The sequence below is a fragment of the Nomascus leucogenys genome, chromosome 6, assembly GCF_006542625.1.
Source record: "Nomascus leucogenys isolate Asia chromosome 6, Asia_NLE_v1, whole genome shotgun sequence".
NCBI lineage: Eukaryota > Metazoa > Chordata > Mammalia > Primates > Hylobatidae > Nomascus > Nomascus leucogenys.
In genome coordinates, this window is record NC_044386.1 from 59,094,766 (window position 1) to 59,121,875 (window position 27,110).

Sequence of the window (27,110 nt, forward strand, 5' to 3'; positions counted from 1 at the left end):
GTGCAGATATTATCCAAGCAGTTACGGGACCCAGAGCTAATGGCCTTAACTGTCTTTCAGTGATATGAATTACCAGTTAACTCAGATTGGCCTCAGAGGCCTTAGAAACTTAGGATGCCTTTAGAATGCAGGGAGGATCTGAAAGTGAGGGTCAGGTTGAGGGCATCAGGTAGTAGTGCACAGTCACACTTCCTAGCACAGCCCACAGTGCTTCCTCTACGACTGGCCCATCTAAAGTAACATGACAACTTCACGGGTGAGATAAAGCACTTAAGATATACTTTCCTAACCCTCTCACTAGGCAAAAACTATGGTAACCTCTAGTGAAGCAGCTCAGGTGAGCGAACACTTGTTACTTGGGTTTTCAACTGCATAGTCCTTTCGCCTGTCCCCTGTTCCCCCTGGCCCACCTGCATTTTGGGATTTGGACATACCCTGAATTTGTACCTTGCTCAGGCTACACATGCAACTGGGCATTGTGTAATAGTGTTAGAAAGCACGTAGGTGATGGCATCTGACAGATGTAGGAGAAAATTTTGGTTACTAAATGTAAGACTTTGGGCAAGTGATTTTCTAGACTTCATTTTCCTCATCTGAAATTAGGATAATATAATGTAACTCTTAGATGTGTTAAAGACTAAACAAAAGGAAATAACATTTGTAAGACATTTAGGAAAACATCTGATACAAAGATGACATTCATTTTCTTTCTTTCTTTGTTCTTTTTTGAGGGAGGATCTTGCTGTGTCACCCAGGCTGAAGTGCAGCGGCACAATCATGGCTCACTGCAGCCTCGACCTCCCAGGCTCAAGAGATCCTCCCATCTCAGCCTCCTGAGTAGCTGGGACTACAGGCATGCATCACTGTGCCTGGATAATTTTTTCTACTTTTTGTAGAGATGGGTTTCCGCCATGTTACCCGGGCTGGTCTCGAACTCCTGGGCTCGAGCAATCTGCCCGCTTCTGCCTCCCAGAGTGCTGGGATTACAGGTGTGAGCCACTAATCACTAAAAGGCTGATATTCCTTTTCTAACAAGGTTTATTTTTGAAGCATACACAACTTTAATTGGCTTTTGTGGAAATTTACTTCATTCAGCCCCAATAAATAAAGAAACAAATTATTTTCTGTGGAAAACACTTCCATCTCACCTTACTCGCTTCATTGATGATTTGGAACCTGGTGCTGTCTTCATCTGTTGTGACTGACTCCAGTAATGCCTGATAGGTGGACTTCTTGGAAAGCCACTGTTTCTGACGCCTATAGATACAGAGTATGCAGATGCTTGATAATTATTTGTGATTGTCAGTATCCAAAAGACTGTATTATCACGTGGAAGTCATTAAAATTCACTATGATATTCAGTGAATTTCAGGGCACAAATAGTACTATAATAAAGTGCTAATCAGGAACTTTATTATTAGAATGCTAATAAGATGAGTATTAGTAAGAATACTAATACAATTGATTATTATAACATTGCTCAAAGGATGACATCTTGTCTCCTTCCTTGAGATGGTGGGGCAATTTTCATAGATGACGTTTGTGAGCTTGTTAATTTCCCTCCCTCTTTCCATAAAATGGACTTTAATAGTAACTAAATAATTTCTAGTGGATATTAAATATAATCTAGTGGTTTAACAAGGTTACCAGGCATTCACTGTAGACTTCCCTCTAGATACCTGTTCAGAATTAACATAATACGCTTTTCTTCCTATTAAACAGAGAGTGAATACGTTAGAAAGCTATACTGTATAACACAATTTTTGATGATTTCAGTTTCAAGATCAGATAGACTTTTTTTTTTTCGAATGAAGACTATGGCCGGGCATGGTGGCTCACGCCTGTAATCTCAGTACTTTGGGAGGCCGAGGCGGACGGATCATCTGAGGTCAGGAGTTCAAGACCAACCTGACCAACATGGTGAAACCCCGTCTCTACTAAAAATACAAAAAATTAGCTGGGCGTGGTGGTGCATGCCTGTAATCCCAGCTACTTGGGAGGCTGAGGCAGCAGAATCGCTTGAACCCAGGAGGTGGAGGTTGTGGTGGGCAGTGATTGCACCACTGCACTCCAGCCTGGGTGATGGAGACTCTGTCTCAAAAAAATAAAATAAAATAAAATAAAATAAAATGAAGATTTTAAAGGCATATTTTTTGTAGCTCTGGAGAAACAGGCAATCTTTTTTTTTTTTTTTTTTTTGAGACAGAGTTTCACTCTTGTTGCCCAGGCTGGAGTGCAATGGCACGATCTTGGCTCACCACAACCTCTGCCTCCCGGGTTCAAGCAATTCTCCTGCCTCAGCCTCCCAAGTAGCTGGGATTACAGGCATGCGCCACCATGCCTGGCTAATTTTGTATTTTTAGTAGAGATGGGGTTTCTGCATGTTGGTCAGGTTGGTCTCAAACTCCCAACCTCAGGTGATCTGCCTGCCTTGGCGTCCCAAAGTGCTGGGATTACAGGTGTGAGCCACCTCGCCCGGCCAGGCAATCTTATATAATGTTGATAGGAGTACAAATGGTATAATTCCTATGGAGGGAAATCTGGTAATAGTTAACACATTTCAAATGCCTTTACTCTTTGACCCAGTAATCCCACTCCTAGAAATGTATCCTATAAATATACCTGCATGTGTAGAAAATGACCTATGTATAGCTCTTCATTGTGGTAGTGCTATTTTAGCAAAAGATTAAAAACAACCCAAGGGTCTAGCAATAAGAGACAGACTGAATAAATTATATTAATAGTATATCTACCCCCTGGAATATTATGCAGCTGTAAAAAGGGGAAACGATCTCCATGCACTCATATGAATTCCTCCTCAGAACAAACTATAAAGCAGGAAAAAAAGCCTATTTGGTATAAAAAGGGGTGATTAAAAAAAGAGAAAAGGAATAATATAAAAATACATGTATTTACAAAAAGAAATACTGGAAGGATAAATACGAAATGAAGAACTTTGGTTACTCGGGACAAGATGAGGAATGGGTAGAAGGGGACAAGAGTGGAAGCAACATTTTTCAATGTATACCTCTTTATATTACTTTTGAACCATGTAAAAGTGTTATCTATTCAAAGCGTCAAAATTTAAAACTAGTTTAAAAATATTTTGGCTTTTAAAATAAAATAGCTGTTTATTGAAAAATTTAAATACTTCAGGAGTAAATGTATAAAGTTAAAAGTGAGTCTCCTGTCTGATGATTTCCTTAATTATTAAATTATCCTTTCCTTGGAAAGTCTATCAGTTCTCAAAAATTTAATAAGCATCCATTTTGAAATACTGTCAGAGATGTTTTGATCTACTTACTATATTTATTTTCCTTACCTGTAAAATGCGATCTTGTTACAGTCTCTGAAAATGTTTTTATCTATAGCTTCATCTTCAACACTAAATAAAAAGACATTTTGAGAAATTTATTTTACACAGGGCTTGTGAATCCAACTTTTGTACCTTCTCTAACTACAGTACGAACATGCAAAATAAACCTTTGGAGTCTATCCTGCAACGCAAAATTGTGTCACGGCCATAGTATAACATAATAGCACATTATGCTGCAGAACAATAGCCTTTTATAAATCCTCTGAGGTAAACAACAAAACATCAGGTTCTGGGGTTACTCCGAAAGTAATGGGACAAGATCACTGTCACTTATGAGGACATATTCTTCTGAAATAATGACTGAAGGCTATGACTGCAAAAGTAAAATCTGAAGGAGCAAAACCAAAACAGCATCCTAAAACGAACAAACCAAAACCAACCAACCAGACAAACTAAGAACCATAACCCACCCACCGATTTATTCAACAAAATATTTTCAGAAAATTCTTCCTGGGTGCTGGGCTCTGAGGAAGATATGAACTGTGTTCAAGCTATCAGTTAGGGTTTTACCAGCAATCACAATACAAGCTGACAAATGCTTTAATAGAGGTGCAAGGTGCTAGAATAAGAACAGAACAGACGTAGAAGGGGAATTTCTCGCTTTTCAAGATGAGGTGACAATCTAGGGGCCGTGTTTTTTAAAACCAAGTTTCCAGAAGAGCTGTTTCTGGAATAAAACATGAATGAGATATATGTATATTGAAGTTTTGAGTATATGTATTTAAACTAGCCTCCATCTGATTAAAACAACTACAGATTATAAGGAGAAAAAAAAATAACACTGGCTTTCATGCACCGGTGTGGCTGAATGCATCTGTAGTCAGCATGTCCATGATTATGTAGAAAGCTATGACTGAACACAAACGTCGAAATATTATGAAAACAAGCCCAGGCAGATATATTTGGCCATACTAAAAAAAGTTTGTCCTTCACTGAACTCAGTCTTTGTCAGTTTATTTTAATTTATTTAAAAAAATTTTTTTGAGACAGGATATCGCTCTGCCTCCTACATTAGAGTGAAGTGGCATGATCTTGGCTTGCTGCAACTGCCGCCTCCTGGGCTCAGGCTATCTTCCCGCCTCAGCCTCCTGAGTAGCTGGGACTACAGCCCCACATCACCACGTCTGGTTAACTTTGAAATTTGTGTAGAGACAGGGATTCAGCATGTTGCCCAGGCTGGTCTTGAACTCCTGGGTTCAAGCAATCTGCCCACCTATAGGCCTCCCAAGTGCTGGGATTACAGGCATGAGCGACCCGGCCCAGTTTATTTTAATCAAGTGTACAAAGATTGGAGAATCTTTTGTTTCCTCTTTACAGCTTTGAAGAATTAACTCTGGGATGATATAGGAAGGGGTGATTATAGATGAACTTGGAAAGCAACATGCCTGAATTTCACGTGTTAAGAGTTCTGATTGCAACTTTTCCACTGTTAATGTTATTTAACCATCCTTTTTTTTGGAGACAGGGTCTCACTTTGTTGCCCAAGCAGTGGCAAGATCACAGCTCACTGCAGCCTCCAAATCCATTCTCCCACTGGTCTCCCAAGTAGCTGGGACTCCGAGGGGGCGGGGAGGGGGTCTCGAACTCCTGAACTCAAGCGATCCTCCCACCTTGGCCTCCCAAAGTGCTGTGGGATTACCTGCGCGAGCCACTGCACCCGGCCTATTTAACCATCCTGAAAGTATTTTATGAGAGGCTATTAATATCAACTAACTCCCTGCGAATTGAGAGAAAAGATAAAGGTGAGCAAATACCAAATACGCAAATAAGAAATGCAATTAAAACACAATGAAATCTTCAAAGCCAAAATGTTTTCAGGTACTTTCAGGTACTATTCCCTGTTTCTAGGGACCCTGGGGTCACTCGCTACAGAAGCACTTGGCCTTTACCTTATTTCCTCTTTCTCAGATGCTTCCATGGCTTCTCTGTCACTCCGACCAGCTCCCAGCTCTCAGGACAAGGGCCCTGGGCGATCTTTTAAAGAAGCCGATTGGGTGTCTTTCTAAAATTACAACCAGTACTTCATCGTCAAGTTTCTGGGAAGGGAGTCCCCTCCAGATCCTTACGGAGTGACAAATCTTGACTCTTGCTCCTGGAATTTTTCAGGCCGAAACTAGCGTTTCTACAATGATTTATCTGGCAAATTTGTCTTGATTACGGGTGGCTGATGAGGAACGTGCTTTTGTTAGGAACCGAAACTGGGCGGCGGTGAGGGCGTGTACGCAATGAGCCCTAGAGGGTAAAAATCAAGAGCGTTAAGAACCGGCAAATGCCGAGACGGCCTCCCTGACTGGGAAGAAACATCTGCAGATCTATCTCAGTGGCGGGGTCACGCCACACATTTTGAAAACTGACCCTCTCTGTCTCCGTTTTCAGTTGAGTGGGAAGTGCCGGCCGGGTCTTTGCTGGAGGCTAGGTCTCCGGCCAGATTCTACTGCAGCATCGTACTCTTCAGGGCTAGAAAGGGCCTTTGACGGTTGTTACACTACCCAGTCTAGGAATCGCGTGTACTCCACCACCGCCGAATTCCAGCCTTTGCTTAAATACCACCCAAACCAGAGAACTCACTACTAGACGCCAATTGGGCAGCCAGACTTAGGGCTTTTCCAGACTTTCTGGCCCCAAAGTCTGACACTGACTTAGAAGGGATGAGGGGCTGGGGCGAGCGGGAGAAGTAGAGAGCCAAATCCTGCACGGGGTGCCTGCCTGGTCCCAAAACCTTTAAGGGCTGGGAGAGAGAAAAGACTCAGGCCAGGCTGGCACGTAGCGTTCTCCTTAACCCAGCTGACCAGGTTCCAACAGGATGACGCCTGCGCAGTAGGTCCAAAGTCTCACGGCGCACAGACGATTGTCTGAGGGAGAGGCCGCTACGCCGCACAGCAAACAAGACCCGCGACGTTTCCAGGACCCGGATAATCCCGCCCTCAGAGCAGAGCCGGAAGAAGGCGGGACGAACCGGAAGAGGGTGAAATGCTTTCGGTAGGCACTCCACGGCTGTGAAGATGGCGGCGGCTGCGTGGCTTCAGGTGTTGCCTGTCATTCTTCTGCTTCTGGGAGCTCAGCCGTCACCACTGTCGCTTTTCAGTGCGGGACCGGCACCCGTAGCTGCTGCCGACCGGTCCAAATGGCACATTCCGATACCGTCGGTGAGTTTTGACTTCACTAGCGTCTGAACCTAGAGGAGCAAGGGGTGGGGCTACGGCGGCCCAAGGGGTCCTTGAAGGTTCAGCAAAAGTCTCTTCAAAAGGGGTGGGGTTGCCGGGATGGTCTGTGTGGCTGGCCAACTGGGACCCACCTCCCTGGAGTGGAAAGCCGCGCACTTCTGTGATTAGGCTAGCGGGAATGTAAGGGCCACATCAGCAACAGAAAGGAGTGGTGGAGCGGCTTCTCATTAGAAAAACAGAAATTTCAGTGCCTGACTTGAGATGTAAACGATGTACAAACGGAGAGTTGTTTATCTTTCAGATGTTTCAGAGAATCCAGTGTCCTCGGGTTGGATAAGAAAGATACGTAGATAGGAGTCTTCATTTCTTTCTTTTTCTTCCTCTGCACTTCTTGGTCCCTGAGTAATTCTGCTTACGAGATGGTTCGACTTCGCTTCAACTTTGAAATGGCTATTCTAAGCTTTACTGTGTGACTAGAAAGCATAGAGATTTAAAAAATGTGTTTTAACAAGGGAATGGTTAAAATGGAAGAAATAGTACTTTAAATTTAATGTGGTAAGGCTAGTCGTTCATTTGGATAATTAACTACATGGGTTGACCCTTTCTGCCCCTTACCCATTTTAAACCTTATTTTAGTAACAAGTATAGTCCTGTGAGCAGACAAAAACCAGATGCAGGGAGGAAATGCTGAAAAGCATTAGCCCCATTAAACCTACGTTGGCCTTTTTGTTTCATTCTGCTCTGCTCACTGATTGTAATGTCCAGATCTTATTTGGGCTTTTATATATGGTAAACGTTATACCTTTTGTTCAGTGGTGAAGATTTTCAGGTGTTCAATTAGGTTTTTACTTGTTACTAAAATGGTTAAGTCTTTTTAGATTCGAAAATAAAACTCTGGTTATCTGCACACAGAATAGTTCATTAGAAAAAATGATTGGTTATTCTGAGCAGTGACTGGTGAGTAAAGGGAATGAACTGATTAAGGGGTACGTCCCATAAAGATTTAAGTTAAGTTGGAATTTCTAGCAGTCTTAGATAGTTATATGATGCTTTGGTAATTGAAGCCATCTGAGGCTAATTATCTTTCCTTTATGTTTGCAGGGGAAAAATTATTTTAGTTTTGGAAAGATCCTCTTCAGAAATACCACTATCTTCCTGAAGTGTGAGTTTTTGAATTTCATGAAGTTTTAATTTGAATTTTAAAAACTTATAGGTAATGTTTTAAATTACCTGTTTTTCAAATTCTGAAATCTAATAGTCTGGCATTATCTAGGTATAAATATTTTTAGTATTACTAAGGTCCTTTTACTGAATCATCTTCAAAGTACTTGTGTGAACTTTATTTTCTTCTCTTGTTTTTCTGGTGTTTACATTGCATATATACACTATGTATACATTATATATTAGTATATATAATGTATATATTAATATATATGCTGTATATACTACATTGAATATTCAGTCACATCTCAGTCGAATTACATTTACAGTTGATACTTTCTGAGAAAAGCATCCTTAGGTGAGTTTGTCATTATGCAAACATCATAGAGTATACTTAAAACTGGATGGCACTACACGCCTAGTCTGTATGGTACAGCCTATTGCTCCTAGGCTGTAAACCTGTATAGCATGTTACTGTACTGAATACTATAGGTGATTGTAACACAATGGTAAGTTTTTGTATATCTAAACATAGGAAAGTACAGTACAAATACGATATTACAATTTTATGGGACCCCCGTTGTATATGTAGTCTTTCATTTACTGAAATGTTATGTAGTGCATGACTGTGATTATGTTGGGGTTGATTCCCTGCATGGTTGTTTTAATCTGTTCTGTGTAGATGAAAGAGGTTTTACTCTTGTGTGCTTGTTAAATGTTTACTGCAAACATGACCTAGGTTTGTCAGGTGGTTGGCTGTGAAGGAATATATTTAGTAGATCCCTTATTTACAAAAGGAGTACTTTACTGCCTTGGAAGAGGAAGCTCAGATATTATCAAGAAATAGAGATTATGTAGAACAAAACTAGTTTGTCTAGTGGAAAAATGACTGTATCTGAATCTAAAGTATCCCATTGTGTGTTCAATAAAAGCTTCCTTTTAGTTCTAAAACTGGCTTTAATTTAGAGAATGATTGATCGGGGGCAGCTTTATTTCTAGATGAGGGATAAAAATCCTGATGATAGATGTGTGATTCTATGCATACCGTCTTCACGGAAGTGCAAAATTATAAGTCGTAGTTGGATAATTTTATTCTTCTCAATTGTTCAGTGAGTAATTATTACTTATTGCATAGACTGTGGGGAAGTAATAGAAAAATGTTCTTCCCTCATCGAGCTTACATTCTAGTGGGAGTGAAAACAGCAGGTAGAATTTCTCTGAAGAATATATACTATATCCATGAATACATAATCAGTCTCCTGACCAATGACTTACATTTGATTTAGATCAAATCTACTCTGACACTGGCCTTGTGAGATTGGTTTACTAGGTAACCTGGTAACCCTTGTCTTTTGGAATAGCCTGACAGCCTGTTTGCTGTTCTATTCTTTTGTTAGGTCCAGTCTTTTTTTCCCTTGTAGTTTGATCTAGTGGTGTTTTGCCAAGTTAAACCAACTGCATTTTTTTTAAGATGGTGTCTCGCTCTGTCACCCAGACTGGAGTGCAGTGGTGCGATCTTGGCTTACTGCAACCTCTGCCTCCCAGGTTCAAGCGATTCTCTTGCCTCAGCCTCCCGAGTAGCTGGGATTACAGGCATGAGTCTCTATGCCCGGCCCCAACTGCATATTTTGAAGTGTTTATATCTCATTGTTTTTGGAGGATTTGAGGCACTTTATTTTTTGTTGTTGTTTTTTGAGACGGAGTTTTGCTGTGATGCCCAGGCTGGAATGCAGTGGCACGATCTCGGTTCAGTGTAACCTCTGCTTCCTGGGTTCAAGCGATTCTCCTGCCTCAGCCTCCTGAGTAGCTGGGACTATAGGCGCGTGCCACCACGCCGGCTAATTTTTGTATTTTTAGCAGAGATGGGGTTTCACCATATTGGCCAGGCTCATCTCGAACTCCTGACCTCAAGTTATCTGCCTGCCTTGGCCTCCCAAAGTTCTGTAATTACAGGCGTGAGCCACCATGCCTGGCCTGAGACACTTTAACATTTACATTATCTTTTTCTTTGTTATTTCTGTGCTTTCTCATATTTACCAGTTGTCTTTGATTTTGTACTTTTTGGGGGATGGTATATAGCTTTCCATGGAATAGCTGGGACCATTTTTATTGTCTTAAAGCCTTTCATTTAAAGTTCTAAATATTGTCTTTTAACATAAACAGCAGTATTTTTGCTGCCAAATTTCCTTACAAGTCTCCTGTTTGGGGGATGTGTTCTTACTGGCTTTTTATTAGTTAATCCTGTCTCTGTATGGATTATTTTGAATAGTTCATAGCCCGATTGGTTTTTATCATTTCCATAAATTCTATCCAACAGGTCAAATTTTTGAACATTCTAATAGAGTCCTTTGAAAATATGTTGTTCATTTAAAAATTAGTTTGAGAAAACAGTTTAAAAGAAAGAAAAAAGGAAGCTTATAATTAGGTTGCATCTTCTGTTATGAACGAAAAGTAGATTCCTAAATGCAGCATGTTTATTTTTGTCACATTTGTATAGAGTAGGGAGTCTTTAGTATATTTTTCCTTGCATAGCTAGAATCAAAGATAAAAGCGAATACTGACTTCCTCCAGCTAATCAGTCATATAGTCAGATTTACCTTCCCAAGTCTTCAGAATGTCTTGATCCATTAGAATACTGTGTTCCAAACTGTGTTTAATGAGCTTTATGAAGCTTCCATGATAACATGAGCTTCCTTGAGGCCTCTTTTAAGGTAGGCTTTGAAAAAAAAATCTGATACTCTTATCTTTGCTTTTGCTATTTCTACCTTCCACAGCCATGTTTGCTTTTCGTTCATTGCTCTTTCTGTTCTATCTTGATATCTTTCAAGGTCCGAGATACCAATTTTGCTCTCAGTGGAGCTATTATGTATATCATCATTTAACACCATTTAACAGTTATGAATATTGCCCTGTGACATGCATTCCTAATTTTATTATTGCTTGTCTCTTCAACTAGCCTTTCGAAGGGTCTTAATAATTTGTTTCCACTCATTTCCCTCTTTGGCCTAACAATGTGCCATTATACCTTTGTATACTTGCGCTATTTATTTATTTATGTTTTTTGAGATAGGGTCTCGCTCTGTCGCCCAGGCTAGAGTGCAGTGGTACCATCATGGCTCACTGCAGACTTGACCTCCTGGGCTCAGGTGATCCTCCTGCCTCCCTCGCCTGAGTAGCTGGGACTATAAGCATGTACCACCACGCCTAGCTTTTTAAACATTTTTTGTAGAGATGAGTTCTCACTATGTTGCCTAGGGTGGTCTTGAACTCCTGGGCTCAAGCGATCCCCCTGCCTTGGCCTCTCAAACTTCTGGGATTATAGGTGTGAGCTACCACACCTAGCCTGCTCAATAAATACTTAAATAATAGAAGACTGGCTTGAATTTAGGACTGCTTTATCACTCCCAGGTTTTTCCCAATAGAGATCCAGAAGTTAGGACTTCATGGCATAAAAATAGATCCGCAGTTTCCAGAGGTTAAAAACTGCTTACCTGCTATTTTTCTATGAATAACAATATTTATCTTAATATCCAGCTCTTTTTGCATGTGTTTCAATACCTTATGTTTGGAGAAAGGATGGTCTTTGAGTATCTCAGTTTAGGGTAGGAAATAAATAGGATGTAGGTTAACAGTTTAGGAAAAATGCCTTGTTGGGGAATTATCTTTTGTTAACAAAGATTTCTTCTTTTGTAGTTGATGGAGAACCTTGTGATCTGTCTTTGAATATAACCTGGTATCTGAAAAGCGCTGATTGTTACAATGAAATCTATAACTTCAAGGTAAGGAACATAAAATTTACAGACTTTTCTTGGACCTTAGTGATTATCTGGTTCCAGTCTCTTAATTTCATAGAGGAAAGAGTATCATGTAGCTATGGAGGAGGAGAGCTGAAACTAGAATGCATGCTTCCCAATTTGCAGACCATCAATTCTCAAACTTTTTGGTTTCAGAACTCTTATATTTGTAAAAATTATTGTGGACTCCAGAAAGCCTTTGAGCATGTGGGTTATGCTGTTAGAAATTACAACTGAGAAAATATAAAAATATTTATTAATTTATTTTAAAGTAGCAATAATAAACTTATTACATGTTAATATAAATAACTGTTTTTCCCAGAAAACCACATAGAAGAGTAGGATTGTTCTGTATTTTTGTAAATTTGTTTACTATCTGGCATAACAGAAGATCACTGGATTCTTATATTCCCTCCTTCACTCAGTGTGTTGCAATAATTTGGCCTAAGTACATGTAGAAAATAACGACCTCATACAGATAGATAGTTGGGAAAAGGAATGGTATTTTAATGGCCTTTTCAGATAACTGAGGATATTCTTTTTTGATTCTATACCAAAACTCAACAAGTGGAAGTTTTTAAAGGTTAGTTGCAATGTGGAATCTGAAATATTAATGAACTTTTTTTGTGCACTGATAAGAAATCCACTGATATGAATGTATCTTTTACCTGTGTGTGATCTTGTAGCATCATTTATTGGTCATTTAGAAAATAGCAGTTGACTGAATTATATACATTTTCTAAATATTACCTCACTTCACACTTAGCTAAAAATTACATTGTTTATAACTATACCCTGCCCTCTTCATCTCATCAGTAGGTTCTTAAGTTTTGGAAGCCGTTAAATTCAGTGTAGCAGATACAAGTTCTTCAAAATTCAGTTTTTGCTTGAAATCTCAAATTTTATTTTGGTAGTGAATACTGTCAGTTGTCTTCCTTGAGGGGACAGCCTCCATTGCCCATTTCCAGAGAAATATCTCTCAAATAACCAAGTCTGAGTAATGGTGGTTTTTCAGTCATTCTTTCAAGTAAATATGGTGTTTCGTGGTAAAAATGATTAGTTTAACTCACAAGTCAAAGCAATTGCAGAGTGCTTGATCTCAAGACAATAATTTATTGTATTTTGCATACTTTCCATTTTGTCACCTAGATTATTTAAAAAGTCAGGTACTCAAAAGGTCCAGATTTAATAACAATAATTTTTACTGCTTTATCTAGGATATTCTTACATAAAACTGGCATTTTTAAAAACTGTCAGTTTGTGACTGAAGAATATGACTGCTAGTACAATTAAGTGCCGCTGCTTAGTTCCTGATAAGGGGCAGCAGTTTTACCCACTATTGCTTTTGTAATATCATTACAAGTCAAATAGCATACTATTATTATTATGAAAATAGTATTTTTTTTTTTTTTGAGACAGAGTCTCACTCTGTCACCCAGACTGGAATGCAGTGGTGTGATCTCGGCTCACCGCAACCTCTGCCTCCCAGGTTCAAGTGATTCTCCGGTCTCAGCCTCCTGAGTAGCTGGGATTACAGGTGTCTGCCACCACACCGGCTAATTTTTGTATTTTTAGTAAAGATGGGGTTTTGCCATGTTGGCCAGGCTGGTCTCAAACTCCTGACCTCAGGTGATCCACCTGCCTCAGTCTCCCAAAGTGCTGGGATTATAGGCGTGAGCCACTGTGCCCAGCGATGAAAATAGTTTTGACTATGGTTCAACAGCCACACTTTTGAGAATTGCCATAATCCAGAATACTTGAGCGTTGAAAATATATTGCTCAAAGAACAAAGCTGGAAGCATCACATTACCTGACTTCAAACTATACTACAGGGCTACAGTAACCAAAACAGACACAAAGACCAATGGAACAGAGAAGACAGCCCAGAAATAAGGCCGCACATCTACAACCATCTGATACCTAACAAAGCTGACAAAAACAAGCAGTGAGGAAAGGACTCCCTATTTAGTAAATAGTGCTGCGATAGCGTGCTGGCCATATGCAGAAGATTGAAACTGGACCCCTTCCTCACACCATATTCAAAAATCAACTCAAGATAGATTAAAGACTTAAATGTAAAACCCAAAACTATAAAAACCCTGGAAGACAACCTAGGCAATACCATTCTGGACATGGGAAGTGGCAAAGATTTCATGATGAAGATGCCAAAAGCAATTGCAGCAAAAGCAAAAATTGACAAATGGGATCTAATTAAACTTAAAAGCTTCTGCACAGCAAAAGAAACTATCAATAGAGTAAACAGACAGCCTACAGAATGGGAGAAAATACTTGCAAACTATGCATCCAGCAAAGGTCTAATATCCAGCCTCTGTAAGGAACTTAAACAAATTTATATGCAAAAAACAACCCCATAGAAAAGTGGGTAAAGGACATGAACAGACACTTTTCAAAAGAAGATATACAGCCAACAAGCATATGGAAAAAAAGCTCAGTATCATTATTAGAGAAATGCAAATCAAAATCACAATGAGATACCATCTCACATCAGAATGGCTATTTTTAAAAAGTCAAAGGATAATAGATGCTGGCAAGGTTGTGGAGAAAAGGGAATGCACCACCGCTGCCTGCTTTTTCTCCTTTGGCTGCAGGCGCGCGTTCGCCATGTTGGCCACGCTGGTCGCCAGCTCCTGACGCCGAGTGCTCTGCCCGCCTCAGCCTCCCGAGGTGCTGGGACTGCAGACGGAGTCTCGCTCACCCGGTGCTCGGTGTTGCCCAGGCTGGAGTGCGGTGGCGTGGTCTGGGCTCGCGGCAGCCTCCGCCTCCCAGCCGCCTGCCTTGGCCTACCAGGGTGCTGGGATTGCAGCCCCTGCCCGGCCGCCGCCCCGTCTGGGAGGTGGGGAGCGTCTCTGCGCCGCCGCCCCTCTGCCCGGCCTCCCCGTCTGGGAAGTGAGGAGCGCCTCTGCCCGGCCACCCATCGTCTGGGAGGTGAGGAGCGCCTCTGCCCGGCCACCCATCGTCTGGGAGGTGAGGAGCGCCTCTGCCCGGCCGCCCCGTCTGGGAAGAAGTGAGGAGCGCCTCTGCCCTGCCGCCCCATCCGAGAAGAAGGGAGGAGCGCCTCTGCCCTGCCGCCCCGTCCGGGAAGAAGTGAGGAGCCCCTCTGCCCGGCCGCCCCGTCTGGGAAGTGAGGAGCGCCTCTGCCCGGCCACCCGCCGTCTGGGAAGTGAGGAGCGCCTCTGCCCGACTACCCGCTGTCTGGGAAGTGAGGAGCGCCTCTGCCCGGCCACCCATCGTCTGGGAGGTGAGGAGCGCCTCTGCCCGGCCACCCATCGTCTGGGAAGTGAGGAGCGCCTCTGCCCGGCCACCCATCGTCTGGGAAGTGAGGAGCGCCTCTGCCCGGCCACCCACTGTCTGGGAAGTGAGGAGCGCCTCTGCCCGGCCACCCATCGTCTGGGAAGTGTGGAGCGCCTCTGCCCGGCCACCCACCGTCTGGGAAGTGAGGAGCGCCTCTGCCCGGCCACCCATCGTCTGGGAAGTGAGGAGCGCCTCTGCCTGGCCACCCATTGTCTGGGAAGTGAGGAGCGCCTCTGCCCGGCCACCCATCGTCTGGGAAGTGAGGAGCGCCTCTGCCCGGCCGCCCCGTCTGGGAAGTGAGGAGCGCCTCTGCCCGGCTGCCCCGTCTGGGAAGTGAGGAGCGCCTCCGCCCGGCCACCCATCGTCTGGGAAGTGAGGAGCGCCTCCGCCCGGCCACCCATCGTCTGGGAAGTGAGGAGGCCTCCGCCCGGCCACCCATCGTCTGGGAAGTGAGGAGCGCCTCTGCCCGGCCACCCATCGTCTGGGAGGTGAGGAGCGCCTCTGCCCGGCCACCCATCGTCTGGGAGGTGAGGAGCGCCTCTGCCCGGCCACCTATCGTCTGGGAGGTGAGGAGCGCCTCTGCCCGGCCGCCCCTTCCGGGAGGAAGTGAGGAGCGCCTCTGCCCGGCCGCCCCGTCCGGGAAGAAGTGAGGAGCGCCTCTGCCCGGCCACCCATTGTCTGGGAAGTGAGGAGCGCCTCTGCCCGGCCACCCACCGTCTGGGAAGCGAGGAGCGCCTCTGCCCAGCCGCCCCGTCTGGGAAGTGAGGAGCGCCTCTGCCCGGCCACCCATCGTCTGGGAAGTGAGGAGCGCCTCTGCCCGGCCACCCATCGTCTGGGAGGTGAGGAGCGCCTCTGCCCGGCCACCTATCGTCTGGGAGGTGAGGAGCGCCTCTGCCCGGCCGCCCCTTCCGGGAGGAAGTGAGGAGCGCCTCTGCCCGGCCGCCCCGTCCGGGAAGAAGTGAGGAGCGCCTCTGCCCGGCCACCCATCGTCTGGGAAGTGAGGAGCGCCTCTGCCCGGCCACCTATCGTCTGGGAAGAAGTGAGGAGCGTCTCTGCCTGGCCGCCCCGTCTGGGAGGTGAGGAGCGCCTCTGCCCGGCCACCCATCGTCTGGGAGGTGAGGAGCGCCTCTGCCTGGCCGCCCCGTGTGGGAAGAAGTGAGGAGCGCCTCTGCCTGGCCGCCCCGTGTCTAGGAAGAAGTGAGGAGCGCCTCTGCCCGGCCGCTCCGTCTGGGAGCTCTACCACGGAGGCCAGAAGCAATGTGGGGGCTGGACGTGGTGGCTCACGCCTGTGGTCCCGGCACTCTGGGGGGCGAGGCGGGTTGATCACTTCGGGCTAGGAGTTCGAGACCAGTCTGGCCAACTTGGCGAAACATGAAAAATACAACAGACAAACCAACCAACCAACTCAGTGACAACAAAACAGGTCTACCCTGGAGTCATACTCTAATTTTTTCTATTTTCCTCCCTTTCTGATCCTTTATCCTACTTTCTTTTTCTTCCTCTTCCTTCTCCCTCTTCTTTGTCAAATAGAGGATTGAGTTATCATCACTGATCCATATAAAGTCCCTCTCTCATTTATTTTAACTCCCACCCCCCATTTCTATTGCCTGACTTCCCATGTGTAACCTTCCTAATATGTTTGATACGCATCTTTTTGTTTGTATGTATTTTTAGAAAATGTTTATTGTTTTTGTGTGCAAAAAAAATTAAAAAAAAAAAAAAAGAATTACCATTTGACCCAGCAATCCCGTTACTGGGTATATATCCAAAGTAATATAAATCATTCTACCGGAAAAACACATGCACATATATGTTCACTGCAGCACTGTTCATAATAGCAAAGACATGGAATCAACCTAAATGCCCATCAGTGGTAAACTGGATAAATAAAATGTGGTACATATGCGGCCGTAGAAAAAAATGTGATACATATGCAGCCATAAGAAAGAATGAGATCATTTCCTTTGCAAGTACACAGAAGGAGCTGGAGGCAATTATCCTTAGCAGACTAACACAGGAACAGAAAGCGAAATACCACATTTTCACTTATAAGTGGGAGCTGAATGATGAGAACACATGATCACAAAGAGGGGAACGACACACTGGGCCTACTTGAGGGTGGAGGGTGGGAGGAGGGAGAGGATCAGAAAAAATAACTCTTGAGTACTAGGCAGTACCTGGGTGATGAAATAATCTGTAAAACAGTCCCCTGTGAGTTCAGTTTACCTATACAACAAAGTTGCATATGTATACTGGAACCTAAAATAAAAGTTAAAAAAATATATATATATATATGGTTCTGAGTTGAATTTTTCAGACTTTTTCCATTCTGTTTCTATCTCTCAATTTGCATTTTTAAAAAGATTATCCTAGTTTTGTGCTTGCAACAATTTTCTGCTGTATCTTAGCTTATGAGCATGAATATCTTTTTGTTGACGTTGTTAATTTGGTCAAGTAAATTCTTTTAAGTATATTTTAATGTGACAAAACCCTCTACACTCTGGCAGTTTCCCAGTCTACCCAGAATTGTTAGTAGAACTATGCCTTGTGAGCCAAAGATGAGAGTCTAATAGTCCTTGAGTCTAATAGTGTTCGATTCTTAGATACTTTTATATAGAGCCTTTATCTGATGCTGTTCATTTTTAAAATAGCAAACTCAAAATTGTATTTGTACTACAGGTGAACTATTTGTTGTACTCTTAGTATCTTATTTTTTGGAAGGCGAGTTAACTACTCTGTATTATCTCTTTTTCCAGGCAGAAGAAGTAGAGTTGTATTTGGAAAAACTTAAGGAAAAAAGAGGCTTGTCTGGGAAATATCAAACATCATCAAAATTGTTCCAGAACTGCAGTGAACTCTTTAAAACACAGGTAATCTTTGAAAGCAGTTGGAGGTAAATAGAATAGGTAAAAAATGGAATGTATATATTTTTGGCTATATCCACTTCCCACTCCTCAAGTATTTCTTTTGGCAGAAGTAAGTGGAAGCATGTTCTGATAGGTATATAGTCAGCCACTTACATATTCATCTTATCAAAGAGAGGTTGTACTTTCCTTTGTGTGTAAAAAGCAAACCCCCATTTTTTTATTGTGGTAAAATATACACTACATAAAATTTACCATTTTAACCATTTCTAACTGTATAATACAGTGGCATTAAATATATTCACATTGCTGTGCAGCCATTGACCCATCTCCAGTACTTTTTTTTTTTCCCCCAAGGCAGATTCTCTCTCTGTCCCCCAGGCTGGAGTGCAGTGGCGCAATCTCGGCTCACTGCAGTCTCCACCTCCCGGATCTAAGCAATTCTTTCACCTCAGCCTCCCAAGTGCTAGGGCTACAGATTGACACCATTACACCTGGCTAATTTTTTTTGTATTTTCAGTAGAGACAGGATTTTGTCATGTTAGCCAGGCTGGTCTTGAACTCTTGACCTGAAGTGATCCACCTTGGCCTCCCAAAATGCCAGGATTACAGGTGTGAGCCACCGGGCTGAGTTCCATCTCTAGTACTTTTATCATCCCAAACTAAAACATCATACCTATTAAACAAAAATTCCCCACCATCCAACCCCAAGACCATGGTAACCCCTCTTCTACTTTCCATGAATTTGACTATTCTAGATACCTCATATAAATAGAATCATACAACTTTTGTTCTTTTTTGTCTGACTTCTTCCACTTAGCATAATGTTTTTAAGGTTCATCCATGTTATAGCATTATCAGAATTTCATTCCTTTTTAAGGCTAAATGATGTTCTATTGTATGTGTGTACCACATTTTGTTTTTCCATTCATCTGTTGATGGACATATTTAAAACCTCACATTTTTAATTCTCTGGTCTCTTCATCTAATTAATATGTTCCCAGAAAAATCAGGGTTTTAAAAATTTACTTCTATAGATCTGAAATCAGAAGGGTATCATCATTGTCTTAGAGTTCAATCTCACACCTTAATTTTGTAGAAAGAGGGAGATGTGACTAATCATACATTTTTCGTGCTTATACATACGTAATCATGTAAGTAGAGATTTTGATATCAAATTTTGTTGTCGTAGAAATAGTAATCTCAGTTTTTTGATAGAAAAATTTTATATGTGTTGAAAATAGTTATAGTAATTATCATCTATACTTGTCCTTACTATATTTAAAAATTATTTTGGAATATTTAGCGACTTGCCTTGAACTGTCAAATTACTAGAAGTAAAGTTTATTATTAAGAAAACAAATTTAATCATTGGTAGTTGAGGCCAGACGTGGTGGCTCAGGCCTGTAATCCCAGCACTTTGGGAGGCCGAGGTGGGCAGATCACCTGAGGTCAGGAGTTCAAGACCAGCCTGGCCAACATGGTGAAACCCTGTCTCTACAAAAAAATTAGCCGGGCGTGGTGGCGGGTGCCTGTAATCCCAGCTACTCAGGAGGCTGAGGTGGGAGAATCACTTGAACCCAGGAGGCTGAGATCATGTCAATGCACTCCAGCCTGGGCGACGAGAGCGAAACTTGGTCTCAAAAAAAAAAAAAAAAAAGGATAATTTTTTTTTTTTTTTTTTTTTTTGAGACAGAGTCTGGCTCTGTCGCCCAGGCTAGAGTGCAGTGGCACAATCTCAGCTCACTGCAAGCTCCGCCTCCCGGGTTCACGCCATTCTCCTGCCTCAGCCTCCCTAGTAGCTGGAACTACAGGCGCCCGCCACCGTGCCCGGCTAATTTTTTGTAGTTTTAGTAGAGACGGGGTTTCACCGTGTTAACCAGGATAGTCTCAATCTCCTGATCTCGTGATCCACCCGCCTCGGCCTCCCAAAGTGCTGGGATTACAGGCGTGAGCCACCGCGCCCCGCCTAAAAAATGGATAATTGATGAGCAGATGAAGTAATTGGTAATTGAAGGAAGAGTTCCGCTTTTATTATAACTTAGATTTTACGGTCTTGGAGGGAAAAGAAAATAGCTTTAAGGCCAGGCGCGGTGGCTCATGCTTGTAATCCCAGCACTTTGGGAGGCCAAGGCGGGCAGATCACGAGGTCAGGAGATCGAGACCACGGTGAAACCCTGTCTCTACTAAAACATACAAAAAGTTGGCCGGGCATGGTGGCAGGCACCTGTGGTCCCAGCTACTTGGAGAGGCTGAGGCAGGAGAATGGCGTGAACCTGGGAGGCGGAGCTTGCAGTGAGACGAGATCGCGCCACTGCACTCCAGCCTGGGCAACAGAGCAAGACTCCGTCTCAAAAAAAAAAAAAAAAAAAAAAAGAAAATAGCTTTAAGATAGTGAAAGAATGGTAGAGAAAGCCAGAAACAATGTGATGTGTAGTTTGTATGTTTTCTGTTGGTTTTCCAAATTTATCCCTTAGGCTAGGAGGATTGGTTGGTCTTTCTTGGATTTGATTATGGAAAGCTACCTGTTGCATCTGGTTGCCGGAGGCTGACTACTTTTAAATGTGCTGTAATCTTTCCAGGGTCTTGGCTTATTGGTAAGGTTTCCTCTCCTCCTCCAGTCTAATGTAACAGGCTTGAATTACACAGTCTCATTACTCAGGAAGGAGAATGCCTCATCTACCAATAACTGGTAAGAAAGATAATTAGTGTAGTTTTTTACAGGCATGAAGTGTAGTATGGTGGAAGGGACGCAGACCTAAGCATCAAGAATATTAGGTTTAGGCCGGGCGCAGTGGCTCACGCCTGTAATCTAGCACTTCAGGAGCCTGATGTGGGCGGATCACTAGGTCAGGAGATTGAGACCATCCTGGCTAACACGGTGAAACCCCGTCTCTACTAAAAACACGCAAAAAATTAGCCGGGCATGGTGGCGGGCACCTGTAGTCCCAGCTACGCAGGAGGCTGAGGCAGGAGAATGGCTTGAACCTGGGAGGTGGAGCTTGCAGTGAGCCGAGATCACACCACTGCACTCCAGCCTGTGCAACAGAGCAAGACTGTCTCAAAAAAAAAAAGAATATTAGGTTTAAATCCTATTTCTTTGTCTAAAGCTTTGTAGTTTTGAGCCACATTTTACTCATCTGTAGAATGAGGGGAAATGATCTAAGATTCTTCTATCCTAAGCATACATCATATATCTAAGGCTTTGTCATTCTTAAATGTTTATTATTCTCGTAGAAAAATTGAATGGCCATTTTGGTTCGATACTATTTTCTAGTTCCCAGCAGGGTTTTATTCACTTGTTTGTGGTTAATTGGAAATGTTTTGTCTACTGATGCTGTGTTGTTATATTTACTAGTTAGGGTGTGGTGTTTTGTTTTAACCATTTCTTTGTATTTTGAGCTATGCTTTTCTTCTAGTATTTACACACCTTTAATTTTTTGTTTTGTGTTTCTTTTATAGAGCTTTTCTGGAGATTTTATGCATCGACTGCCTCTTTTAGGAGAAAAACAGGAGGTAATTATTTTCATTATATATTTCTGAGAGTGCAGTAAAAACTTTGGTGGTGCAGGAAATACCCGTGCTCACTGCATCTCCAAGGAGGGAGTGCTGCACCTGGGGAGCAGGCTCCCACAGTGGCTACAGGAACTTGGGCAGCTAAAAACAAGAAGTTCTGAATTAATTTTTTTTTTTTTAATGTTTAAAGGCTAAGGAGAATGGAACAAACCTTACCTTTATTGGAGACAAAACTGTAAGTATATTTGGGGATTTGGGGCATTGAACACATAGTTTAGTTTTCTTATATTTGTATATTTTTGAATTGTTCTCCCATACTATGCTAACATTTGAAAAGAAAGTTAAATCTGGAAGCTATAGACCAAAATGTTAAAAATGGTTGGATCTCTGAATGATACTATGAGTGATTTTTAGTTTCTTTGTGTTTTCTGAATTTTCTGCTGTACACCTGCATTGCTTTTATAATTATCCCCCCATAAATATCTGTAAACAGGAAGAAACATTAAAAATAAGAACTCTTAAACTTCATCTAAAATTATCTGTGATAAAATATAATTGAAAGAGAGTTTGGAAAAATTGAAATAAGGTCTAAAGCTATAAATATGCCTTAAGTTTTCATAAATATGCATTGTATGGATACCATTTTCAAATTCATAATTAATTCCTCAAAACATCGCCAGTTAAAAATTTAGAGGAAGGATGACAGCTATCAATGTTGGGTTATGGTTTTTACAAAGCTGATTAAAGTTTTTAATTTTATAACAACTTTATGAAGGTATAATATACGTATTACAGAAGTTATGTTTTGTTTCATTTTTTGAGATAAGGTCTCACTCTTGCCCATGCTGGAGAACAGTGGTGTGAACATGGCTCCCTGCAGCCTTGACTTCCTGGGCTCAAGTGATCCTCCTGCCTCACACTCCCAAGTAACTGGGACCACAGGCACATACCACCATGCCTGGCTAATTTTTAAAAATTTTTTGTGGGGGTTGGGTCTCACCATGTTACCCAGGCTGGTATAGAACTCCTAGGCTCAAGTAATCATCTCACTTCAGCCTCCCAAAGTGCTAGGATTATAGGCGTGAGCCACTGCACCCAGCCTATAAGTTATTATTAAAGTTATTAAAGCATATAATTTAGTGGTTTTTAGTATTCTCAAGTTGTGCAAGCACCAATCGCTAATTCCAGAATTGTTCATCCACAAAAGTAGCCCCATAGTCATCAGTCACTCCCGATTTCTCCTGCCCCCAGCCTCTGACAATCAGTAATCTATTTTCTTTCTCTGTATTTGCCTTTTCTGGACATTTTATATAACTGGAATCATATAATACATGGCCGTGTGTCTGGCTTCTTTCACAGTTTACACTCTGTCTCAACTTTTACTTCCTGCTTGCACAGAGCCTTAAGATCAGCCAGTGAATGATTAGGGCCTCTTCAGGTCTGTCCTGGACCTGTGCACAGCCCTGGACATGTGTGCAGAGCCCTGCACATATGGCCTTCTAGATTTCCAGGAGTATTTTGGAGCTTTCCAAAGTTCCTATGGACATCTCATTCTCCAATTTTTCCTTTTAAGTTTCCAATCAGCCTCTTAATAGCCCCAGTTGGTGATGTCACCTCAGGCAGCTGTGATCTTGAACGATTGCTGTTCAATGTTTTTGACAAATGCTTTGAGTACAGGGTTGTTGACACTGGGTGATCTCTGAGTCAGGTCAGATAAAGACAAGTCCTGAGAATGGAGCTTTTCAGCAATTTGCCAGACAGCTCAGGTGATCAGTCTTTTAGGGACTTCCAAATGTATTTTTTCCTTTGGGAGACCTAGGTGGGCAGATCACTTGAGGCCAGGAGTTTGACACTAGCCTGGCCAACATGGTGAAACCCCATCTCTACCAAAAATACAAAAATTAGGCAGGCGTGGTGGTGCATGCCTGTAATCCCAGCTACTTGGGAGGCTGAAGCAGGAGAATCACTTGAACCCAGAAGGTGGAGGCTGCAGTGAGCCGAGATCACACCACTGCACTCCAGCCTAGGCAACAGAGTGAAACTCTGTGTTCGCTTACCCCACCCCCTTTGCTTAGTGGCTGCTAAGCTGTTGTTTTTCTCAGCTGTTAACAGTTTCAGGGACTTTGGTTTTAAGGAACTTGGGAGAGAGGAATGGGATTAGGGTGAACACAGACTCGAGCTTGCTTTTCTTTCCTAGATTCAGATGCCTTTCTTGAAGAAACATTTCTTGGATTGTTGAAAGACTTTACTAATTTCCAAAGTTCCAAAAGTTGATTTCGATAGTTTTTGCCAGTGTTTCTGTTGCTTTTATGGATGAGAAGATTTTCAGAGTTTCTTATTCTGGCATTCTGAAAGTGTTCTCACTACCTAAACCCCAGTTTTATTTGTACAGAATTTTAACTGAAAGTGAGTTAGGCATGACAGTCTTTGTTAATTTTTTAAAACAAGACAGCCATTAGGACTGGGTGCAGTGGCTCACGTCTGTAATGCCAACACTTTGGGAGGCCAAGGTGGGCAGATTACTTGAGGTTGGGAGTTCGAGACCAGCTTGGCCAACGTGGTGAAACTTTGTCTTTACTAAAAATACAAAAATTAGTTGCTCATGGTGGCAGGCACCTGTAATCCAAGCTACTCAGGAGGCTGAGGCAGGAGAATCGCTTGAACTTGGGAGGTGGAGGCTGCAGTGAGCTGAGATCACGCTACTGCACTCCAACCTGGGCAACCAGTGAGATTCCATCTCAAAAAAAAAGAAAAAAGATACTCATTGGATTTTCTCTTACTAATAGGTATATATTCACTGTGAAAATGGAGACGATATACATAAATGAAAAGAAGAAAATAGTAATCTATAATACCATGCAGTGATATATTTATTTTCCTAGTCTTTTGTATATGGGCATGTTTATATTATTTTAAAAAGGGAATCTTACAGTATGTATTATATGACTTTTTTTGTAGCTTAGCAATATAACATGGACATGTCTTCAGTTTGGTAAATATTGTATTGCATCGTTACTTAAATGCTTGTATAGTGTCTTACTGTATCAGTACATTGCAATTTGTTCAATTCTCTGTTCTTGAACATTTATGAGTTTCATTATCTTGGAATTTTATGTAGTGTTGTGATTAATATTTTAACTACATTTGCTTTTAAGTCTTTATTTTCTGATCTCAGACGAATTGTATATTGGGGTAAGTTTTTAGTTCTATAACTTAAAAGTAAAACTCCTTTGTAATTTTATGTTCTAATAGTTTTAGCAGTTTGGTGTGATTACACAGAGCACATGCATATTAACCAAAATAAGATCATATTATATACCATTGTATAATTTTTTCTTTTTATTACCAAATTGGTACATTGAATACTACTTCACCTTTTTATGGCTGCTTAGTGTTCCATTTTATTATGATTTTAATAATTAACTCCCAATTGATGAACATTGGGGTTATTCCCAAATTTCCCCTATTATGGATAAAGTCATGTTCATAATGTCTAGCTCTATTTCTGTGTACATTTGTAATCTTTAGGCTAAATTCCTGGAGGTAGAATTGCTAGATCCACATGTATGCACAGTTTAAAAGTTCTTTTTCATAGCAATTTATGGCCCCAAGAAAGTGAGAGTGAGTGTCTTTGTTTATGTTGCTATAGAAGGACACCTGGAGCTGGGTAATTTATAAAGAAAAGAGGTTTATTTGGCTCACTGTTCTGTGGGCTATGAAAGAAGCATGGTGCCAGCATCTGTTTCTAGTGAGGGCTTCAGGCTGCTTCCACTCATGATGGAAGGTGAAGGGGAGCCTGTGTGTGCAGATCACGTGGCAAGAGAGGAAGAAGGAAAGAGGGAGGAGGAGGAGAGGAGGTAGTGGGCTCTTTTTTTAATAATCAAGGAACCAATAGAGGGAGAACTCATTACTGAAAGGACAGTGGCATGAAGCCATTCATTAGGGATTGGCTCCCATGACCCAAACACCTCTCTCTAGAATTCACCTCAAACATTGGGGATCAGATTTCAATATGAAATTTGGGAGGACAGATATCTAAACCATAGCAGTGAGTTTCCATCTTTCCTCACAAAAACAATGGCTGTCATCATTTAAAATAGATTTTATGCAGTTTGTCTAGTTAAGCAACAATTTGTTCTTGTAAATTGTATTTAAAAAATTATTGTTAAGCCAGGCACTGTGGCTCACGCCTGTAACCCCAGCACCTTGGGAGGCCACAGCAGGCAGATCGCTAGAGCTCATGAGTTTGAGACCACCCTGGGCAATATGGTGAAACTTCGTCTCTACAAAAAATGGAAAAACTAGCCAGAAGGTGGCACGTGTGCCTGTAGTCCCAGCTACTTGGGAGACTGAAGTGGGAGGATGGCTTGAGCCTGGGAGGCAGAGGTTGCAGTGAGCCAAAGTCACACCACTTCACTCTAGGCGATAGAGCCATACCTTGTCTCTAAAACAAAAACAACAGCAAAAAAATTATTGTCGAAGGTGAACCTTCATTTATATGGATATTGGCACTTGTGCTTTCTTCAGTTGTCTTCTGTGCACAGCATACTTTGAGTTCTACTCAAGGTTTGAGTCTTGTTACAGTGATTAAAACTGGCTGAAAGGTGAGCCTGTTGAATACCACAAGTAATATTTAGGAATACTTAGTCAAAATATAGGCAAAAGAAATGAAAGAATTATCTATCTTTTGATCTTTCTTCCTGAAAATTTGGTTCAAGGCAAATACCTTATAATCCTATTTAAAGAATATTCACAGGCTGGGTTCAGTGGTAATCTCAGCACTTTTTTAGGCCCAAGGTGGGTGAATCACTTGAAGCCAGGGTTTGAGACCAGTCTGGTCAACATGGCAAAACCCTATCTCTACTAAAAATGCAAAAATTAGCTTGGTGTGGTGGGGTACACCTGTAATCCCAGCTACTTGGGTGCATGAGGCCTGAGAATTGCTTGAGCCCAAAAAGCAGAGGTTGTAGTGAGCCATGATTGCACCACTGCACTCCAGCCTGGGTGACAAAATGAGACTCTGTCTCAAAAAAGCAAAAAGGATACTCACAAATACAGTACCTCCATCCTATTTCATTAAAGCTCTGATTAAACATACATGTTTATGGGCTGGGTGTGGTGGCTCACACCTGTGATCCCAGCACTTTGGGAGGCCAAGGTGGGTGGATCCCCTGATGTCAGGAGTTCGAGATCAGCCTGGCCAACATGGTGAAACCTCGTCTCTACTAAAAATACAAAAAAAAAAAAAAAAAATTAGCTGGGCGTGGTGGCGCACGCCTATAATCCCAGCTACTTGGGAGGCTGAGGTGGGAGAATCCCTTGAGCCCAGGAGGCGGAGATTACATTGAGCCAAGATCGTTCCACTGCACTCCAGCCTGGGCAACAGAGCAAGACTCCATCTAAAAGAAAAAAACAAAAATCTATATGTTTATGGAAGAAAGGTCCTCTGCATGTCCCTTCTTCTAAGGAAAGATTGATACAGGAGAACACTTTAATATTTTAATTAACTCAGTTTTTTGGATTTAAGCAATAATGTGATACATTTAACATAATTTTAAAAAATTAAGAGTTTATTGTTTAGCACAGTTTTAGGTTCACAACAGAATTGAGTAAAAGGTACAGAGAGGCCAGTGCAGTGGCTTATGCCTATAATTCCAGCACTTCGGGAGGCCAAGGTGGGAGGATCACTTGAACCCAGGAGTTCAAGAGCAGCCTGGAAAACATTTGAGACCCTGTCTCTACAAAAAGCAAAAGTTGGCTGTGTGCGGTGGCTCAGTCTGTAATCCCAGCACTTTGGGAGGCCCAGGCAGACAGATCTCCTGAGGTCGGGAGTTCGAGACCAACCTGACCAACATGGAGAAACCCGTTTCTACTAAAAATATAAAATTAGCTGGGCATGGTGGCGCACGCCTGTAATCCTAGC

General features: G+C 42.2%; 2 protein-coding genes across 13 annotated transcripts in view; one reads left to right on the plus strand and one right to left on the minus strand.

Moving 5' to 3' along the window:
• Positions 1-6,559, minus strand: part of GANC (glucosidase alpha, neutral C) — an 82,609-nt gene extending 76,050 nt beyond the window's left edge. For 4 of the 9 annotated variants that reach the window (XR_004030463.1, XR_004030464.1, XM_030814242.1 and 1 more), the window contains exons 1-4: positions 6,166-6,276; positions 5,266-5,608; positions 3,323-3,385; positions 1,149-1,257 (exon numbers count right to left, since the gene is read on the minus strand). Coding sequence is in view for 7 of the 9 variants with exons in the window: in XM_030814242.1 (XP_030670102.1) it covers positions 1,149-1,257; positions 3,323-3,385; positions 5,266-5,294 (201 nt within the window). In the remaining 2 variants the exon portion in view is untranslated. Of the gene's footprint in view, positions 1-1,148; positions 1,258-3,322; positions 3,386-5,265; positions 6,120-6,165 lie in introns of those variants that run through there. The other 5 variants (XM_030814241.1, XM_030814244.1, XM_012507246.2 and 2 more) reach the window with 4 other exon arrangements.
• TMEM87A (transmembrane protein 87A) overlaps positions 6,193-27,110 on the plus strand; it is a 66,219-nt gene continuing 45,301 nt past the window's right edge. For 2 of the 4 annotated variants that reach the window (XM_012507249.2, XM_003266764.4), the window contains exons 1-6: positions 6,223-6,522; positions 7,642-7,702; positions 11,395-11,480; positions 17,564-17,677; positions 21,134-21,187; positions 21,378-21,422. In XM_012507249.2, the coding sequence (XP_012362703.1) occupies positions 6,379-6,522; positions 7,642-7,702; positions 11,395-11,480; positions 17,564-17,677; positions 21,134-21,187; positions 21,378-21,422 (504 nt within the window). In that variant the 5' untranslated portion in view covers positions 6,223-6,378. Of the gene's footprint in view, positions 6,523-6,734; positions 6,881-7,639; positions 7,703-11,394; positions 11,481-17,563; positions 17,678-21,133; positions 21,188-21,377; positions 21,423-23,384; positions 24,434-27,110 lie in introns of those variants that run through there. The other 2 variants (XM_003266765.4, XM_030814245.1) reach the window with 2 other exon arrangements.